The sequence below is a fragment of the Ascaphus truei genome, chromosome 4, assembly GCF_040206685.1.
Source record: "Ascaphus truei isolate aAscTru1 chromosome 4, aAscTru1.hap1, whole genome shotgun sequence".
Taxonomy (NCBI): Eukaryota; Metazoa; Chordata; class Amphibia; order Anura; family Ascaphidae; genus Ascaphus; species Ascaphus truei.
In genome coordinates this window covers 264,783,194-264,804,850 of record NC_134486.1, presented here as the reverse complement: position 1 = coordinate 264,804,850, position 21,657 = coordinate 264,783,194, and the positions used below count along the sequence as shown (strand labels likewise).

Below are 21,657 nucleotides of genomic sequence, written 5' to 3'. Positions count from 1 at the left end.
CTTATTTTTTTTTTTGGTGACCTAAATATTTTAACGAATGCATTGTGTGGGGTATATTTAAATGTGTTTGTATGTTTCAAGCTAGTCTTCACTTATTTTCTCAACTGAATAGCATAGAAAAAATAATTCTGCACAGTTTGAATCTGAAACGTTTTTTTTTGAGACAACACTTACTACTGTGTGTATCACACACACAGAGAAAAGACACCGCACACTTATTTCTGTGTGCGCCATTTTATCTAAACTGTGTACATTTAACCACACTTGTAATATCCAAACCATACAGTAATCTCAAGTGAAAAGGCAGCTAGTTGCTTAGTTTTTTCTGTTATGATTCTCCCATGCAAAAAGTGGAAGTTGTTTTAAAAAATAAAGCATGATTTCAATTTGCCATACTGTGTTTTTTTTTTTTTCTTTAAAAAAAAAAAAGCTTATTTCACAAAGTACGGTAAGTGCTCTGTTATGAAAAGCATGTATACAACAGTATTATTTAGTAGTGCAAGTACAACCACCCATTTTTAATGCAGTTGTTTGGTTGTGCATAATTACAGGACGAGTTGCTAGTGCAGTCGATGGCGAAGTTAAAGGCGCTCAGTGCATCCCTTGATGTAGTGGAGCTGAGGCCTGTCAAAGGAGCCAGCAAATGGCAGCAAGAAATCCGCAGGCTGAAGGCCGCTGCCTCAGGCTGGAAAATAAAAAACAAGATACTAGAAACCTGGGGATCTGTCTTTCGAGCGAATTATCGGCAAGACCTCATCATTGGTAAATATGTGTCTATGGCAGGCCTGCACAACTCGTAAAGCGAGAAGGGCCGAACTGCTCCAAGGAAAAAAAATTTGGGCCGCACGGGTAAAATAATCATCATCATCATCATCATCATCATCATCATCATCATCATCATCATCTCTCCTCCAACACCCATCATCATCATCATCTCTCCTCCAACACCTCTCATCATCATCCTCATATCTCCCCCTGAACCCCTCACTATCAACCTTTGCAATACTCCCCATCTATCTCTCATATCCCCATCTCTCCCCCTCACCCACGCACATAATACTCCCCCTCCACATCAAACACACAATACCCCCCTGCACACCACACACATCCCACCCCCCCTGCACCTCCAATGACCCCCCCTGCACCTCCAATGACCCCCCCTGCACCTCCAATGACCCCCCCTGCACCTCCAATGACCCCCCCTGCACCTCCAATGACCCCCCCTGCACCTCCAATGACCCCCCCCCTGCACCTCCAATGACCCCCCCCCGTACCTCCAATGACCCCCCCCCTGCACCTCCAATGTGGGGGGGGGGGGGAAGTGGCCCGCGGTTGGGAGAGCGGCTCGTGGGAGAGGAGGGAGCAAGCTGGCTCGCTGGGGGGGGGGGGGGGGGGGGAGGGAGAGAAGTGGCTCGCGGGAGAGGAGGGGGCAAGCGGGCTCAGGAGGGGAGGAGGACAGGGAAAGCCACCGTGGGCCGCACAATGAGTGGAGGCGGGCCGCGTGTTGTGCAGGCCTGGTCTATGGTCTTTAATGCTAAACATTTGAGGACCCAAATAGCAGGCACGTTCACTTGTATACTGGTGCTACAGAATTAGTTTGTGGCTACTGATACTAAACATGAATAAGTCCGCATCCATGGTGAGCGTGATCAAAATGCAGTGCCTCTGAGGCTGTCCTTAGAGCGCGTAATTAGAAGCGCCAGCACTCGAGATGCGCGAGGAACAAACACGTTTGTCACGCGATGGCCAGGTCACGTGAGCAGGTCGCCTCCCTGTCACGTCTACCTAGAGGGCACAAATGGCTCCAGCTAGAGGCACGCTTGAAGCCACGCGCACGGTCGCACACACCCACCCACCATGGACGCAGCCTAAGTGTGCAAATGTAACTTATCGCACTGAGCTGGTGATAACTGCCTTACAAGTTCATAGTGTTCAGTATGGACAGTAGATGCAGAAATTTCTTATTCACAAGCTGAATAAGCATAACACGTTTTGGGATATAACATGCGCTAAAAGCAGTGTGTGTTATTTATTTGTTCCCATCATTGATATGGACACGGGATATTTAACCAATTCCTTTCAAAACAACATTCTTAATGACGGTCGGAAAACAACAAACACTTTACAGAGGGAACACCTCCTGTTTAAAAAGAAAAAAAAACATGAAAAATGTGAAGTACAGCTCAACCCCGTTATAGCGCGATCCGCTACAATACGAATCCGCCTATAACGCGGTCTGAGCGTGTCTCCCGATATTTGAAAACCTCCATTTTGCCGCGTGAGGGCTTACCGGCATGTAGCTCTTTCTCCTCTTTTTTGTCAGCTCTCTCCCCACTTCATAGGACTGAGTCCACGTGCTCTCCTCTCTGCAGCTGGCACGTGGACACAGCCCTATAAAGTGAGGAGAGAGCTCTAGATGCCGGTAAATCCTCCCGCGCCAACATTTTTATGCGATCCCGGTTATAATGCGGTCTCATTCTGTGGCCCCCAAGGACCGCGTTATAACGGGGTTCAGCTGTATTTCTGCTTTAAATATTTCACAAAATGCATGTTTCTGTGTATATGAAATATTTTCATCAGTCGATAGACCCCCTCGAATTTGGAACAATAAAATTGTAAACATTTTTTTTTGTACATAATGGAAATATTTAATAAAAGTGCTATCCCATAAGACCACTTAAATTGCAGGAAAACCATATGGCCCATTCGTGTGCATAGGCAGTTGGGTATCCTCTGGCATCAGAAGTGTTTTATGGATTAGCTCTCCTATTGTCTTCATTTCTTAAGTAAATCACTGTAGAGTGAAGAAACTCACTTTGCCAAAATATTTATTTGGATTTACATTTTTATTTAAACCTATATGTATTTTTTTTTCTCCCTTGTCTTTTCTTTGCTGAGCTTGTTCATTGGAATAGAAAACATTTTTCCAAGTCTATAATTTTTTTTGTGTGTGTATTCATGTATTTATAATCTCTTATTCCTGCCACCAACCTTATTGGGTATTAGCTGAATTTCTTGCAATTACAGATGAGCTGAGTGTGTCCGTAGAATCGCAGTGTGCACATTTGAAGAAAGTTGGTATTATGTGGACTCCGGGGGAGACGTATCACGAGGACACATCCTGCACACAGATGGACACGGAAGAATTATTACAGCTTTCAAGTAGAGTTCAGATGTGGCCAGGCATGGAGTATGTTATGCTGCTGTGGCAGTACAAGGTCACTACAGACCTACTGGCTCACACTTACTACGGCAGGTGAGAATAACGAGCCACAGAGACTGACTGAAAGCAACTTTACGGTGTATACAAAATTGCGGGGTTTTCCCCCTGCAGTGCATGGCAGAGTTATATAGTGATCTGATTTGGAGACACCTGTATAAAGTCACTGTATTTTACTCTTGCGTGTATTTTTGTTTTTCTTTGTGCATCCGGTTAGCCATCTGTTTTATTTCTTTGCTCATTGAGTATCCTATACCTGACTGCCACGGTCTCTGATGATTTCCCGGTCTGTTTTTTTTTAAATAGGAAGAACCTGCAGTCTGAACTGAGTCAGCTTGTAAATTTCTGCTTGAAACGAACATCTGTTTCATCCCAGCAGCTTCGTGCACTTTGGTACCTAATACATCAGGCTGAGGTAATTTGGGGTTTTTCCCAATACAGAATTGTGAACCATAGTGTTGCCAATCCTTCACCACTGAATAGGGTAACATAGATTTCCCTTAATTACTGTTTAACCAGTAAGTAAGTTTGCTTAAATGAGTCCACCTTCGCTGAGTTGAGAAAATGGTTGCACTAAAAACCAAAGATGTTCATGTTGTGCTTAAGTTGCGAGTTTGTTTTCAAAAGTAAATACAATAAAATAATGTAAATCTGTTCGGTCTCTTTGCAGTTCGGTTATGTTGCAAAGTCTGAACTCTCGTGATAACATGTATTTTTTGTGCCCAGGATTGAAGCAGGGGGTCTCCGGAGCTGAACTCCATACATTTCCTGAGGTTTTCCCTCCGTAGTGGGGGCCGGTACCCGCTCTGACTGAGCTAGCAGGGCTTTATAGTTTAACGCTCCCGTGTCGCGAGCGGAGCGACTACCGGCACCTACTACGGAGGTAAGTATCTCTGAAGGAAGGGGGTCCCCGGAGTTTAAGTGTTCAGCTCCAGAGAACCCCTGTTTCAATTGCAGCTTTAAAGTGTCGTTGGTGGATATGGCTGGGGGAATGTAGCCTGCAACCCTGGAGAAATCCAAACTCTTCACCACACAATCTTTCTAATGCTGTCCAACACCATAACTTCTAGACTGCATCTTCTCTTTATATGTGCAATACTGCTTACTCAGAATTGTACTTCTTAAAAATGTATTCCTGCTTTATAAAAATCCCCACCCTTTTCCCTGTAGATGTTTATACACACGCACGCACGGTACGTTCCATCATCTGCAATCGTATGTATCATCGGTCTTCAGATAAGCAAGGTTAATTGCCTCCTGTTCTCCTGTGTACCCCTGGATATTCCATGAAAGCCAGCCAAGCACAGTCTTGGTATTGGTAAATTGCTTTTTGTGTACATTTCAGGTGTACGTTTTAAGCAATAATTACATGTCAGATGGAACAGGACATGGTTTAGTCTGTTATATCTCTACAATGTTTTAATAATGGACAGCATTTAAATTAGGTCAACGGTTAATATTATGTGCTACTCTTAAAACACATTTATAAGTCGTGTTATTGTGGCTTGTTATATTAACTGTAACCCTTTGTTTTACCCCCTTTTTGTTAGCTGAATTCAGAAGATGTTACGTTACTGTGGTCAGAGTTGTTGAGCAGTGTATTTTCATCATTCTGGAATAGTACTGTAACCACTGATCCAGATTATTGGTCTTCATGGAAACCGGTCACTTGCCCCGAAGAAGGAAAAACTTGCCGGTCTCCTATGGACCCTTCTGTGAAGGTTTGTGTGTTGCTGTACTTACTTGCTCAATATAACCATGTATGTTTGTGTAATCTAAGGTAGAGCGGTCTACGTATTCTTCTTATTTAGTGACATTGTACAATTAAAGCATTTGGATCCTTAACATCGTGATTTCTACTGCATCAAATATTTTCTATCTAATTTTAAATTATAAAATTAACGGATGTGTAAAAATGATCTACTACATACCCTCAATACTTGTTGAGTACCTGCTGTGCCAGCCGATGTCCTCAGAAGTGCTGCTTCCCTTGTCTGTTTTGGGACGCTGTCACTTCTTGTGGCTTCACGGTTTTTCCTGTTCCGTTTTTTTTCAAGGGTCCTGTTATTTTAAGAGGGTAGTATAGAGAATAATTCGCTGCCCTGCAAAAAGAACTAGAGAGCTAGAGTGCAGAGATCATATAAAACATTTAAATGTATTTGTTAACCATTAAAAGGAGGCACAAAAAACCTCCAACGCGTTTCACGCCCACTAACTTCACTGTTTCCCTGTTCCATTTTCTTTCAGGGCCCTGGTATTTTAAGCAGAGCTGTGTTCTCCAAATGCTTCTGTGAAGTTCTGACGAGCAGCAGCAAGGCGGTACCATGGGATGTGAGTGGGCTTCCCGTCCTCCTCTCTTCTCACGTGTCCTTGGGAGAGTGGGTTGAAAGAATGCGTCAGCTGCGAGACGTCAGCACAGCGCTGTGGAGCAACATGACCATTTCTTCCATGGCTAGCTTTAGGTACTAATGTTTTTGGGGAAAAAAAGTGATTTTTGTTTTTTTTCAATACATGGTTTTAATCGTTCTTATGAATTTGTGCTCTTGCTCATCATGATCTGCATCATTGTTGAAACTTAAAACTCAAATTGTATTGGTTTTCAAAAAGAGAGGGTGCTATTGTAGTATTTGCTGATATGCCACGTATACCCCATTGTCTTCCACCTCCTATGCAAGTAGTTTGAAACAGACGTCCACATTCCCCTGAAGTACTTGTGTGTTATATCTGGTAAACACAAGAAGCATTAGTGTACCTGTTCAACATATGTTGTGATTACACAGAGTAATTTCTGCGCAGTATGCTGCCTCTTGGCATATGTTCAGGAGCAAAAGGAAAGTGCCGGGTTAACCGACTTGTAGCGCTGAGTGAGCTGCACACCGTTGCTCTGTCGTGTGTAATAGCGCTCCTGCACAAAAGGGATTTACATGCTCCTGCCGTCCCACCACCGTGGTCTCAGCCAGCAGACTCGGTATGTGAGGGCACCAAATATGTGCTGTTGGAACTATCGAAGGCTGATGGATCCTATCACGCGATAAAAGATCAATAAAAACCAACTGATAATCAGTAGAGGAACTTGCCTATGGTACAAGTGGTCTTCAGAACACGGAAGTGAGTTTAAATCCTTTGTTTATTATATAGTGCTGACAGGATGTGAACATATAGGTCTTCACAATTACTGTATTACTAGCATTAAGAGCTTACAGAGGCACAGGTACAGGATGATGGATTTTACCTGAATCTAAAGAAGCTTTTATAGGGTCTCAAGTCCTACAACGTTGTCCTTTTCCCTGCTCTCTAATATCGTCGTCTTTGATTCACAGGAGCACAGATTCCCGGCTTCAAGGCCTTTTGTTATATCGTCATTTCGTTTCACTGAAAGACATTATCCCAGAAAACATCCAAGAAGAATACTTGCAGTACTGTGACCACCTGCCCACCAAGGACCCGTCTGCCTATCACTATATTCAGGACATCCTGAGAGACTGGATCAGCCAGGAGAGGTTGCCAGGAGACATCCTGAAGCTCTGGCTGACCTGCCTGCAGCAGTTCTATACGGAGGGAGATGATACCATGCAGACGTTGGAGGTAGCTCAGCGAGGATCCCTGTGGGTGAGCATGGGCTTACTGCAGATTCACATTTGGCTGCCACAGACCACGTTTGACCCGGCAGTGAAGAGGCAATACAAGCTGAAGTATGCACAAGAAGAGGTAAGCGTGAAGGTTGCAATGCACTATCCCTACGCTGAAGCTTTGTCTTCAAAAGAACCACATTTCACAGACACAGCTCACAGCAAGCCTACTCTCTTTGCAGCTCATAACCTCTTTTTTCAATTTTATTTATATATCTCGATCTCCTATTCCTTGCCCAAAGCTTGAAAATGAACATATAAAGTGTGTGTGTATACATACATATTCTCTCTATATTAAAATAAAAAATTGAGCTACAAACTTTTTGATGTAAATGTTATACTTTATTAAATGTTATTATTTATTTTATTTTCATGTATGTTCTGGATACAAAGTTATAATGACAATACATGATTACATTAGATGGACAGAGGTTATCCACAGGGCCGACGAGAAGGGGGGGGGAAGCCAGTACAAATTATCGGGGCCTGGTGGTCCGGAAGGGGGGCCCGCCTATGTTGCATATGTTTTTCTCTTTCTCGGTATTATCATTATCTGTCACTCCTTGCTGCCCACCCTCCTCAACCGCAACGTGATGTCGCTTTATCATGCCGGCACGTTACCATGGCAACGCGACGCCATACGACGTCGCGGTGACGGCCGCAGCTTTGTTTGACGCTGCGGTTCAGGAGGGCGACGGCAAGGAGGTGACCGCCGCAGCTAAGTACGCGAGAAAAAAGAGCTGCTGGGGGGGGGGCGACTTTTATATAATATCACTGGGGTTCAAACCCACTTTCGTGGCCCTGGTTATATATTCAATTTAAAAGACACTTCATGGACAGTTAGAATGTTTTATCCTTTGGCTGTCACCTTTTGGGGAGACTCGTGTAGTCTCATATCAGAGTGTCCTGACTGAAGTGATTAGCTTTCAGCCGACCAACACGCTCTAATACTGACAGTGTTATATACTGTCATACTATACTAAATTAGTGAACTGCCCTCCCTTTCTGTCCTTGAATACAGTGATACGTGGGTCCTTACCATTGGCAATGGTTTCTCAGCTGGTGGTTTGAGGAGGTGAAAGCATTTTATAACCAGCTGAGGACGCTTGCAGCTGTAATTATTGTTGGGTTCAAATCTGTTTTATTTCAGGTCTAACTAGACAAAAGATTTAATAGATGTGATGCATTATCTTCAGTTTCTCTTTCCGTCATAGATGGTTATGAAATTTCAAATTAATCTGCACATCTTACCAGGGACACATTTGTTTTCCTTCGACATATTCACTGTATTACTTATCTCTTATCAGTTGCATCAGCTGGAGTATGAGTGGAAAACCCGGAATCTATCGTCCAATCTGCATACAGGAAAAGAACTTGATGATGAAACATTAAACAAGCATGTTCACCCTTACATCGGGTAAGATGCTGTATAGTACTGCACTATTATAACACTTCACTGCATCTTTCTTCTTGCATCATTTTATTCCAAGAGGGACTCTTGCTTGATCATATGTAGCAGTCCTTTTGCCAGCATAAAGTGTACTTCCATTTACTCCTTTTCAAAAACGGAACAAATGTGTCTTTATTTTTGTTTTATTTTGCAGCCCCACAACATTATTTTGAACCTACTTGGTAATCTTCTATGTTGCATTAATATTGATATAGAAACTGCGTGTTCAAATGTGGAGCTCTGCATTGTTGAGCTGTGTTCCTTGCCTGATAGAAGCAGAATGTTTCAATATTCTGTGATGTGCTACTGTGCATTTTTGGGGTTATACTTGAGCATTGGTTGGCAAATCCAATGGAAGACATATATTGAATTTAAAATCGACCAAAAAAAGGAAAGCGTTGTATGGCCGAGTACTTCGTTGTAAATTCAAACTAATGTGCCATTTAGTGCAAGTGCCATCTATATTTAAAATGTAGTTTTTGAAGGAGCTGCTGGTTTTTCCCTGCAATGGAATGTAGTATTTTGAATTTCCGTTTCGGGTTTCTCCATAGGACACTGTTGCAGAGAATACAAAAACTGAAGGCTCAAATACTTAACCTTTCCAAAAAGCAGGCCTACCGCCCTCCGAATCCTACCTATGACTGCTTGTACCAGGACATGCACCACTACATCACCAGCATTGCCAAGACCTCTTCTGTCCAGGACCTTGCTGCCCGCCTGTTGAAGGCCCTCAGTGGGAAGGGCCCCAAATCACGACAAGGTCTCCAGAACCTATTGTCTGAGGAGGCCGCATGGCAGCGATCACATCACCAATTTAGGAAACGCCTGTCGGAGGAATTCTTCCTGTATCCAGACGTGGTAACCCCTCTGCAGGCTGCCATTTTGCAGATGCAGCACGGCATGAGGTTAATAGCCTCTGAAGTCTATGTCATCATGAGCAGCGCTTTAGTTTCCCCAGCCAAAATAACCAGCCTGGTCACCTCCCTGTTGGCTTTCCCGTCGGTCTCGGAATCCCTCCCGACCTACGTTTCACACGCAGACACTTTGTGCTCTGTCGGCTCCTTGGACATTCTGAAAGGCCTGAGAAAGCTGTCCCAGAAATATACTTCCAGAGACGGAGCCGGTGAGAGGGACTGGATCTGCTGCCTCACCAAGGAGCAGCTGCTGGTAAATGCTTTGCTTTATCTCCGCTCCCACGTGCTCTCCAAGGGAGAGCTGGACGAGAAGTCTTTAGAGATTTTCAGGCACATTTGTCAGGTGAGTTCACGATCTTCTGGTTTGTCCTTTTCTTTAATAATCTGACGCCTTAACTGTGGTATTCATTTAGCGAAATGCTTCAGGAAGTTTGTGGAAATTGTCTTTTTATGAAGTGGGGTGTTTTTTCTTTTAATTTACATGATCTGCCCCTCAGAGCTCTAACAAGAGCCCCCTTGGGCAAAAAGTAACACTACTTTTAAAAATCATAATGATTTGGTTTCTACGGTAGGTGGTTGATGCTAGGCATATATCGGCATTGTGGAGGTAAAAGTTCATTAACTACATTCTTGTGAGTATTGACAAAGGGGATTTAAATGTTCTTTTGACATTATTTCAAAATGTATGAGTTATGTTTTGGTAACTGAACTACGACTAAATAGGCACTAATGAGTTTTTCAATAGAAATATCAAGAAATTCCAAGTATGGAAGTGTATTTAGTGAGTTTTGACAAAAATGCACTTAATGTGTTTTGCTTCTACAACGACGATATACAAGGTATATATCTTACATTTACCTACAAAGTATTTTACGCCACCCATAAACGTGCTGTATGCATCTCTAGTTCAGAACAAATGTATTTATAGTGATTGTGTTCAGCACAGAAATATTGTATGCCATTTTTATGTTAACCATTAACCAGAAAAAAAAAGCTGTGTGTGCGGTGCACGCACATAGTAAGTGAAACTTCTTTGACTTTTGTCACAGAAATTTACTTATAACGCGCGTGCTCGGCACACATGTGTCAGTCAGTGTGTGTGTCAGTCAGTGTGTATGTATGTGTCAGTCAGAGAGTATGTATGTGTGTTTGTTTGTGTGTGTGTCGGTCACTGTGTGTATGTGTGTCGGTCAAAGTGTGTATGTGTGTCGGTCACTGTGTGCATGTGTGTCAGTCAGTGTGTGCATGTGTGTCAGTCAGTGTGTGTGTGTGAGTCAATGTGTGTGTGGGTGTGTCAGTGTATGTCTCTCTCTCTCTGTTGTGTGAATGTCTCTCTGTGTCGGTCAGTGTGCGTATGTGTGTCAGTCAGTGTGCGTGCGTATGTGTGTCAGTCAGTGTGCGTGCGTATGTGTGTGTCAGTGTGCGTGCGTATATGTGTGTCAGTGTGCGTGTGTGTCAGTCAGTGTGTGTGTGTGTGTGTATGTGTGTCAGTGTGTGTGTGTGTGTATGTGTGTCAGTCAGTGTGTGTGTGTGTGTGTGTGTGTGTGTGTGTGTGTGTGTGTGTGTCAGTCAGTCAGTCAGTCAGTCAGTCAGTCAGTCAGTCAGTCAGTCAGTCAGTCAGTGTGTGTGTGTCAGTGTGTGTGTCAGTGTGTGTGTATGTGTGTCAGTCAGTGTGTGTATGTGTGTGTATGTGTGTGTGTGTGTGTGTGTCTCTCTTTCTGTGTCCTGCCCCCTCTCTCCTGACTCCCCCCCACCCCAGGCGGAGCTGCGGCTCTGTCTGAGTCTCCCCCCCTCTCTCCTCCCCCCCTCCCCCACGGAGACGCGGCCGCACCGGGCCCGCCGTATGTGAGGGGCTGATACCGTGATTAAGAGCCCCCTCCCTCCGGCAGTGCTGCGTGTGAAGCGGCGCGCTCAAACCCCCCGCGTTGCAGGAGCCAGGAGCGCACGATAACGTCTGTGCGCGCATGCGCGGCACATGCTGACAGCGCAGCGGCCGTCATGATCCTGGGGCTCCTCTCCTCCTCCGGCACCGGCGGCACTCAGTCAGCGGGACTCGGGGAAGGGGAAGCAAGAGGGAGGAGAGAGGCTGAGCAGCGGCTCCTCCTCACAGCCGGAGGACTTGCGAGGCTTTCGCCATCTTGGTACACCCACAGTACCGGAAGCTCTGCGCACGTCTAGGGGTAACGGCGACCGTTAGGAGCGGCGCCGGCGGCGGCATGTCACAGCGGGTGGCGGGGGGGCGGTGGGTGGGAGGTTGGTATTGCGGCCGCCGTTAGCAGCGGCGCCGCCGCCACATGTCACAGCAGGCGTGGGGGGGGCAGGGGGGAGGGGGAGTTACGTCACTTCCGTTTCATTTTCGTCTCCTTCGCTCCAGTTTTGCCCCATGAGAATAGGTGCCACTAAAGAAGTTTCACTTCAAAAATAACTATTGCGTTTCCTTATGTGCCACTGGCCATCTAAGTTAATATTATTACATATGTTTCCTAGTCTATAATCAATGAGTGGGATGAGCAGGAACAGTGTGCAAGGGAACGGGAGAAGCAAGAGAGCAGCCTATATAAATACAGGAGCAAAAGCCATGGGACCGGGCTTACCGAGGACCAAGAGGAGGAAAAGGAGTTCCGCAAGAGATTTCCACTCTACGAAAAGGTACAACCAACCCGTGGGTTTCACTCTACGTGAGGCAGCTCTTGTGTGATTGAGAGAGGCTTTTTACACAATGAAAATACACAAACAAGACCCTGGAAACATTAACCTTCTAAATGTATACCTGGAACGTTGCACATAAGGCCGCCTCGGCTCTGAATTCAGTGAAGTTCTGCCTTTGTAATGTTAAACACAATATTTATCATTTTGCTGTACTTTTACCATGTTATTTGGCCATTTCAAATGTAACATCTGTGACTACTAAGATGAATGACATAGTGTTTGCTATTCCCTTTCTTTGACTTTATTAGTATTCCTGTGTAAGCTCGTCATGTCTAGCAACTGAAACATTAAACCATTGAACTTTTTTCTATTCTGCTTCATACTACAACACAATGTTTCAAGATAATTTATGGATAGTCATATCTGATCATTAATCATGTTTTTATTTATTTGATCTACAGGATTTTGTAGATATTACAACTCAGCCAAGTCTGGAAGAACATATGGAAACTGAAAACTCGGAGGACCAAGAAGCAGGCACCTCTAATTTGGTGTCCCAGAGTTCAATGCAAACAGTGATGCTGATCCATCAGCAGTTGTGCCTGAGCACAGCACGATCTCTCTGGTACCACCAGACCCCACCACCGCATCAAGCCAAGCATTACCTCAGTGCTTTCCTGTCCTGCTACCAGACCAGTGCTGCTCTAATAGAACACCTGTATCCCCTCATGGGTATGTTTTCTGATGGAACGTTTGTCCTACATCTTCTTACAGTGCTAGATAACCCTTTGGGCGCCCTAAGACATAGCCACTGTGTCATGGGGCCGCAGGGGGTAGTGGCTACATCATGACCTTTTTAACAGCTCGTTTTCCATGGGGCATCACGTGATCTGGCATGCAGCGAAACAGAAGAGGACGCCTGTGACTTATGCAGTGATCACGATGTGCTGTAGGCGCGTTGACTTCTTGGTGCTTTTTGTTTGCAGTAACGTGACCACTTGACAAATAACCTTATGCTATTGCAGCTTTTGTTTTAGGTACTTTATAGATCAACAATTAATGGGATTTTTACAACATTTGTGTATTCCCAAGACACCGAAGAATGTTTGTTTTGAAAAAAGAAAATCTCGCACAATGTCTTTTTTATATGTCTCCTGAACCCTTTGATACCAGAGGGATTTAGAAGCCTGACCCAAGCTGTCTTTCTGATTCTCCTTACGCGTGGAATGTAGCTTTCCTCTCTTCTATTCTAGCTTGGGTGTGTTTTATATTTGTTCTTTTTGTTGCTGATTCTAGGTGCTGAACTGAACGATCATCTTCTGGGCAGCCAGCTTTTGATCAGCGCACTCCTGCAAAATACTGTTTCAGGGGATGGGACCTCAAATCTCATTCTGCAGCATGAGAGCCCTTATGACTTCTATCAGCATCCCAACATCGAGCAGGTCAGACAGTGCCAGGATGCACTTAGTAATTTCACCAGAGATGTGAACAAGTTGTTGGAAGAGTGGCCAGAGCACCCTGCTCTGCTGCAGGTGAGAATTCTTCTAGACCACTGATTCCAGTAAGAGATTTCTGGGGTTTTCCATGTTACTTTTTTTAAATCTTTATTAAAGGTGCCATTCCCTTTAGTACCAGAACAGCCCAGCAATGTTTTGGGATCTGGATACCCCCGCCGCCTTGGTTGCATAACAATATGACAATATTTCCACCCAGACCACCCTTAGATACTGTACATGTGCCGGGCATTAACCATTGTTGTCTTGAGTGTAACAATCGCCCATTCTCCAAATGCCAGTAAGTGTGAATGCCCATGTTTAACCTCTCTGTGACGGTGTGGATCCAACTCGATGGGGACCTTGTTTCTTTTGATTATTTGAATATGTTTGTCAAAACACTTTTGCCTTTTAATATTTCTGTGGCCTTTTAGTACTGTGGAGTCCCTCTGGACAGCAACATAGAGCTGAAAGTGTATAGCGTACATATCTTCCCATACCGTTCTCTGTTTGATCCCATGTTTTCTGACTAATTCGCAGCTCCTGGTTGTGATGGAGCGAATCCAAGGATTTCCACTTTCCAGTCCTCTGTCCAAGTTCCTGAACGGCTTAGAGATTCTTCTGGCAAAGTCTCAAGTAAATAATAAGCATTTCCCCACTATGCTGTATAGGACTTTCACTTTTTTGAGTTGCAGTTTTCATGAAGTCTACTCCAGTTTCATTAGATACACAGAGAATAAGATTGTTTGTGGTATGTGTCCCTGCAGTTAAGTCCTGAACCCTGTGACTCTGGTTTTGCTGCAGCTCTTTTTAATTGCGCGAGTGGGATACCTAAGAAACGGAGCGCACACATAATTAGCAGAAATGGCGCCTGGGCTGCTTTGGTTAAACCTACAATCCGAAATGGAAAGTCTTTCATTAAACTGAAATAAACACTGAAAATGGGAGAGGAGATGTTCTATGGCTGGGCATTTTTACTTTATTGCATCTCCAATGAATGTTGCTGCTCAAATTCTCTATTCACCCAGAGCCTTTTTAGAGGCTTTCCTGATTATGGATCATGTTTCAGTTTTCAGCTTAAACCACCAGATGTCGCCACTCATGGCTCAGTGAGCACAGGGAGGGTTATATAAAACTTGGCCCCTGGATGGCTGCTGGGAAGTCATTGGCACACATTATTTGTCCCTTTCAGTAGCATCTCTGCTGTTTCTGGCAGTATCCAGCACAAGACCTGGACAAATAGTAAAGGGGAAGAAACTAGATCCCCGTGTGAATAGAATGAGCAAAAAGGGCACGTTTATTCAGGTCAACCTATTCCCTCCAATTGTATATATTTTTAATATTGCCGTCTGTACAATGCAATACTTTGCTGGCCCTTCCATAGGAAAAGGTTTTAAAGACTTCCTTCATATGTATGTCTTTTTAAACTGCTTTTGTAGGACTGGGAAGGGAACGCAAGCCGTGCTCTGTCTTTGCGGAAAAATCTTGACGAAGTCACCCAGCTGATTATCCAGTGGCGCAAGTTGGAGTTAAAGTAAGACATATTGTCAGCTCTGTGTGTTGGGAATCCCAGCTTTCTTTTCTTTCTTTCTTAGTCGCAGCAGCTGGTCAGGAGATGTCTATCCCCAGGCACTGTATTTAAGAATATTGGATTCAAGAGCTCTGCTTTCATCCTCAAGCCCTTACTCAATGTGTTGTGAGGAGATCTTCACCGTGCATGGAAAGAGCTGCGTCCCATTGAAATGAATGGCACTGAAATAGTCTCACGCACCGGAAAAGACCAATTCACAGCACATCGGATAAGACCCTAAGGCCTGGGTGAATGAGAGCGCCCTGGCGCTCCTTTTGCTCCGGCGATTATGTGTTAGTTGTGCTTGCAGGGGGCCCAGCTGTGACGTCACAGTGGTGGTTCGCCCTCATCGACACCGCTCACGTGACACATCAGCGAGCAGCGAAATCACATTTGACTGTCGCAGCAAGCTAATGGGCACGTGCGCTCACGCACCCTCACCCTGGACAAGCATTCACTTCACCCTGGCCGCAGCCTAAGACCGTGATTAAACCAGAAATCGCCCGTGGTGTCTCCTGTAGAGACACCAAGTGGTGCAAAAACAAGTGTTATACATCCCTGAAAACAGCTTATACCGAATTCAACTGTCTCCCCGCTTGCTACTGCAAAGCAGGAGACAGTGAGGAGACGGGCAAATTTGTTTTCAAGCCACGTCACATGAAGCAGCCGTCCAATCAAAGTGAAGTTCAGTGCACCAATCATGTTCCTCCAAAATCTAACCAATGAAAATCCTAGAAAAATTGACCTCAGGATTTCACACAAAATACAGTTTTCCTTTATTGAAAAGCCATATATACCTTGAAGAACATACCATACACATTGAAGAACATTGATAATTATTGCCTGACTTAATTAATTATTTAAAATAATAATAAAGTAATTAAATAAATGACATTGATTATATATTAATAATTAATCACTATTATGGACAAATCTTGAATTGAAGAATTAATTGGATTGGTGTTGGAAAGGCAGGCAGTGTGGTAAAGGATGTGACATCTGAGCATGTCTCCCCTGCAGTCGCTTGCTAAATCTCTTGTGCATGTGCACATGTAGCTCTGCAGCGTCGCTACTTATAAGCCACAGGAGAGCACTGCTGCACTGTAGCTCTTGGTATAATTACAGTCTTAGAGAGGGAAGGCTGGTCAGCTATGAAGGTAAAGGTTAAAATAAGTAACGGGGGAATACAAAATGTCAAATTTACATTTGTTTATAATCTAACAACGTCCTGTTAACAAGACAGTCGGAGGGAAATTATTCATTTCATATATTCACTGATTACTGTGATTTAAAGTGTGAAATTACAAGTATTTCACGAAATCTACGGTGTGATCGCACACTAAATCAGTTTCGTCAAAGGCACCTGAGAGCCTATAATATAGTACTGATTGATACAAACTAAAAATAATTGATACATCGGCAGGTATTTACCTGGGAAATACGTGTTCTAATGTAGTTTTTAAATAGGCAATGTTTGCAGTTGTGAATAAGTCATTGGGGTAAATTGCACATATTCTGCAGCGCACGTGCGGCCATTGTCAGAATGTGAACCATCTGCACAGATAATGATCCGGGGGAATATTTAAATATGCCGAGCTATTCCTTTTAAGTCCCCTTTTTTGCTTGCTGGTTTAATACCATTGTTTAACTCCTCGAGACTTCTCAGGTGGTGTTTCTGACTGTCTCACTAATTTACACCGTGGCCCCATTTCATGTATTTCGCCTTTTATATCTGCTCCTAAAATAATAATAATAAAAAGATGATTCCTATTTGCATTGTTTCCATTAGCACAGCAAACTGGCAGAGCTATAGAATTCAGGACCAACCTGGATCATGAACATTTTAACATCCTTGTTTTTTTAGTTGTTGGTCTCTGAGTCTTGACAACGCCATGAGGCGACATGCGCAGAAGTCCACCAAGCATTGGTTCTCTATTTATCAGCTGGTGGAAAAATATATGCAAGGGGCACAGGAGCAAGGTAACATCCTCCATGTGTGAAGACATGTCAAATGGGGATTTGTCTGGCAGCGCTGCGATTGACTATTTTCTGTTTCTGCAGATGGCAGTGAAGTGTTGACGTTGCAATCCATGGTGAAGACCCTGCAAGCATTTATAGAGGGCTCGACGCTGGGGGAGTTCCATACACGACTCCACGTGCTGCTGGTTTTCCATTGCCATGTATTGCTGGTGCCACAGGTGGAGAGGAAAGGTAAGGCGTCATCTTAAGCAACAGACAAGCTCGGTCCTTTGCCGAACATAATCACCGCACAAAAAAAGAATGTAACATTATCTATGTGCGATTGCATTATATTTTGTAATCCGTGTGTCATTGCACTGGACCAAGGCTGGCCCCTTTTTTTGCTGGCAAAAGGGCTCTGGAATATATTGCAAAGGGATTATTGTAAATAAACTGCAGATGAGGTAGTGAATGTGTCACTTCTGTTGGGCACAGAGGTTATATTGTAAGATGTTCTGACACACATGAAATGCTCAATACAAATTGGAATTGTGTGCTGTTTGGAAGTCAGATTTATAATAATTGACCGTTTTGTTCTATTTGTTTTCTTTCTCGCAGATTCTCTGTGCAGTGTCCTTTGGAATCTGCACAATTATTACAAGCAGTTCTCCCCATCTGTGCAGGCGAGAATCACTGAACTGCGCCATCCTCTGGAAAAAGAGCTAAAGGTGTGCGGATATTGTTTTTAATAGCATTGCACGTAACATTAAGCACCAACAGGTGATAAAGTGACAAGGAATCATTAATTACTGGTTCATTAATGCTGCTTTTACATTTCTCATAGTAGAAGTTCAGGTCAATTATGGCATTGCGCAGCAGCAACACGAGTTAGCAGTAGTCTGTAGGATCTGAGAAATAATGCTAGTCATTGCACACACGGTTTGAATGAACTTAGAGTTGGCACAAGTGACACATTTATTCTAGGTTGTGACACGTTTTAGGGGAACAAGGCGAGAGTTCTTCATAAATGACATTATAGTGTACAGAGCTTTCGAAACCTTCCAGAAGAAAAGACCCGCAAGGTTTTTAAAGGTTTGCGCAGTATAATTTTTTGGTCACCTATCACAACACAAAATTCATAGTCACTTCCCTATGACCAGTACTAGAACTTTGAGCTACACCAATACCAGACCATTCAGTGATAGAAGTGGCGTTGCTGCTATACATGAGAATAGAGATCATTGTTAGTATTTCAATTAGTTTTTATCAGTAGCTCACAATGGTATAAAAGTACTGGGCACCTCCCAATGTAATGTTAACAATGTAACTAGCACACAATGAATAATGCAGAAAGGTGATCTAATCTCTTGCAGGATTTTGTCAAAATATCCAAGTGGAATGATGTCAGTTTTTGGTCTGTGAAACAATCTGTGGAAAAGACTCACAGGTAAGGGAGTGTCTGACAGGGAGAGTTACTTTTCTACTTGTATTAAACTGGGGCTGTAGTTCCTGCCCTGGAAAGCGTTCTACCTCATTTTGGTATCCAAGGCACAAGGAGATGTGGCTTGCCCACTTTGAACAGTGTTCACCTGTTTCAAAGGCACTTACTGCTAAGCTACTCCTTTAGACCCAATGTAATTGCTGTTCATGTCCCTCAGGGTCAAGTAAAAAAATGCATTTGTCTTCCAGGACCCTGTTTAAGTACATGAAGAAGTTTGAAACGGCCCTGTGTGAGCCCTGCTGCTCTGCTCTAGTTGAAAGTGCTCAGGAAGAACAACTGGATTTCATTGACCACCTGAGAGAATCGGAGTCCAAAGGAAACACAATGCAGCAGCTGAGCACCGTTTTGAGGTCTACGTTAACACGAGTGGACAGCACACAGGTGGGGGACAATTTCATGCTCCTGTATGAAGGCCTGAAAGGACCTGTGACACATTAAAGTTGGTGACCACACAGCATTATGGTATAAAGCATGTATTTCCAAACACACTGCTATAATTCGGCAGAGTACTGCGCCCATATATTCTAATTTCTCGCACTGCAGAGGTATCGAGGCTGTAGTTTGATCCTTAAAGTATACGCGTGTGTGCGTGTGTGCGTGTGCGTGTGTGTGTGTGTGTGTGTGTGTGTGTGTATATATATAACTGACTGAGCGGACACTACAATTCAGACTGGGTTCACGGACATTGTTCTGACATTGGACTTCTTTTCCCAGCTTGCTTGTGACGAGCGACTAGGTCAGAATGTTTATCCTGCGGAGTCTCTCCAGTGGCGGCTCCCTAAGCTAACCAGGCGAATGAAGAAACTGTGCACTACATTCATGAAGAAAAACCCTGTGCCTGATTTGTTTGTAAACCTCAATGAGTTTACAGGTAGGAAAATAAATGTCATACTGTACCTTAGCTGTTTTTTTTTTTTTTTTTTTTTTTAACAAACGTTTTAGTTTTGGGCAATTCACAGATATCGTACACTAGTGACGGAGAGAGAAGCCCTAAGTGATGCACACTACTCTACTGAATCAAAACAATACATTTTTATTAGAAAAAACGTAAAACACAAATATCCGTTTAAAACCTGAAGGAAGCGCTACTTGGGGCCTGCTTTGGAAGGCTACCCTCTCATCTGAAAATAATGGTATAATCACCATGCAATGCCCAATATACTAAATCAATCTTAATGGCAGGCTTGAAAATATAGGTGATTTATTGACTGTACCATCTAAGGCAGTGATTCCCAACCTTTTTTGTTTGGAGGAACCCTTTAAGTATTTCATAACATTTCATGGAACCCGTATCTGGGTGACACATGTTCGACAAGGGTAAATCACAAAATAGACATGTAAAGCAGTGGGGGTAATAAATAATAATTAACTCATACTTTTGAATAAACCATGTGTATATATTTTGTAATGATGTTGGTTTAAACATCACCCCCCCCCCCTGCATCTCACATCACACCCCCCCTGCATCTCACATCAACCCCCGCTCACATCCCCCCTGCACCTCCCATCACACCCCCCCATTGCATCTCCCATCACCCCCCCCTTGCATCTCCCATCACCCCCCCCATGCATCTCCCATCACCCCCCATACATCTCCCATCACCCCCCCATGCATCTCCCATCACCCCCCCTTGCATCTCCCATCACCCCCCCTTGCATCTCCCATCACCCCCCCTTGCATCTCCCATCACCCCCCCTTGCATCTCCCTTCACCCCCCCTTGCATCTCCCACCCCCCCCCCTTGCATCTCCCACCCCCCCCCCCCTTGCATCTCCCATCACCCCCCCCTTGCATCTCCCATCACCCCCCCTTGCATCTCCCATCACCCCCCCTTTCATCTCCCATCACCCCCCCCCCCCCCCTTTCATCTCCCATCACCCCCCCCCCTTGCATCTCACATCACCCCTCCCCCTCTTGTCCCCCCCATGGATAGATGATCTCTCTCCTTCCTTTCTCCTCTCCCTCCTTCCTTCTCTCCTCTCTCTCCTCTCTCTCTCCTTCCTTCTCTCTCCTCTCCCTCCCTTCTCTCTCCTCTCTCCCTCCTTCCTTCCTTCTCCCACTCTCTCCCCCTCTCCTCCTCCCTCTCTCCCCCTCTCCCCCTCTCCTCCTCCCTCTCTCCCCTCTCTTCTCCCTCTCTCCCCTCTCTTCTCCCTCTCTCCCCTCTCTTCTCCCCTTCTCCCCTCTCCCCCTCTCCTCTCTTCTCTCTCTCCCTCTGTCCCCCTCTCCTCCCTCTCCCTCTCTCTTCTCCTCTCTCTCCTCTCTCTTTTCTCCCTCTCCTTCTCTCCTCTCTCTCTTCTCCCCTCTCCTTTCTCTCTTCCTCTCCCCCTCTCTCTCCCACTCTCTCTCCCACTCTCTCTCCCACTCTCTCTCACACTCTCTCTCACACTCTCTCTCACACTCTCTCTCACACTCTCTCTCACTCATGCAAGCAACGTTTGCAGAAGCAACAGCAGCCGTCTCTCCAACTCTTCCCCCTTCCCCCCTCTTCCCATATTTCACAAGGAAAGTTTGCAGCAGCTGACGGATCACCCTCTCCTCTCCCCCTACTCCCATAGCTCCCAAGCCAAGTTCTCCCTCTCCCATCCCATATGCCTACCTCAGGCAGCAGGAGCTCTATAGCAGCAGGCACAGGAAGTGCCCGGACTGCTAGAGCCCGCTCCTAGGACGTAGGTGGAGGGAGCAGGGGAGCCAGGGGCTGCAGTGAGTGCGGGCGGCCAGGCGGAACCCCTGTGACTGCTCCACGGAGCCCTGGTTGGGAATCACTGATCTAAGGTGTACAATCGGATCCACATTCCATAAATGGCCTAGGCTTGAATGGTTGATACTATGTATCTATACACATTGTGTGTATGGTACATACTGAGTGCCTCTTGAGATGAGAAAATTACAATCACACATGACCTCAGCAGCTGATCTGTAACATATAGCAGAGCGCCTATACGTCTCTAGCTGTCATTGTTAAATCGAGGTATAAAGCCCTTTCTATATGTGTCTTTATATAGCACCGTTAATGTACATAGTGCTCGACAGCAGTAATACATGTGACAATCATATGAATAACATAGTACAAATAACAGATCATGGGAAGAAGTGCTCAAGACATAAAATTAACATCAAGGAAAAGGAGTTCCTGCCCCGAATTGCTTACAATCTAATTGGCTGGTAGGAAGAACGTGCAGAGACCGTGGGAGCATGTTCTAGTAGGTGCGTCTGCAGGGGGCCAAGCTGTATGTATGAGGTGTAAAGTATCAGCCACGGAACTACTCATATGC

General features: G+C 44.6%; 1 protein-coding gene across 1 annotated transcript in view; it reads left to right on the top strand.

Annotated features, from left to right (window-relative positions):
• The window catches only part of MDN1 (midasin AAA ATPase 1), a 120,703-nt gene that overhangs the window by 68,012 nt on the left and 31,034 nt on the right, over window positions 1-21,657 (top strand). Inside the window, exons 56-74 of the mRNA XM_075597454.1 lie at window positions 552-762; window positions 3,028-3,256; window positions 3,527-3,635; window positions 4,771-4,941; window positions 5,468-5,682; window positions 6,541-6,928; window positions 8,157-8,266; window positions 8,851-9,556; window positions 11,701-11,862; window positions 12,324-12,594; window positions 13,159-13,394; window positions 13,896-13,991; window positions 14,795-14,889; window positions 16,790-16,905; window positions 16,987-17,136; window positions 17,503-17,612; window positions 18,258-18,331; window positions 18,574-18,766; window positions 19,100-19,256. Coding sequence (XP_075453569.1) covers window positions 552-762; window positions 3,028-3,256; window positions 3,527-3,635; window positions 4,771-4,941; window positions 5,468-5,682; window positions 6,541-6,928; window positions 8,157-8,266; window positions 8,851-9,556; window positions 11,701-11,862; window positions 12,324-12,594; window positions 13,159-13,394; window positions 13,896-13,991; window positions 14,795-14,889; window positions 16,790-16,905; window positions 16,987-17,136; window positions 17,503-17,612; window positions 18,258-18,331; window positions 18,574-18,766; window positions 19,100-19,256 — 3,799 coding nt within the window. The remainder of the gene's footprint in view (window positions 1-551; window positions 763-3,027; window positions 3,257-3,526; window positions 3,636-4,770; window positions 4,942-5,467; window positions 5,683-6,540; window positions 6,929-8,156; window positions 8,267-8,850; window positions 9,557-11,700; window positions 11,863-12,323; window positions 12,595-13,158; window positions 13,395-13,895; window positions 13,992-14,794; window positions 14,890-16,789; window positions 16,906-16,986; window positions 17,137-17,502; window positions 17,613-18,257; window positions 18,332-18,573; window positions 18,767-19,099; window positions 19,257-21,657) is intronic.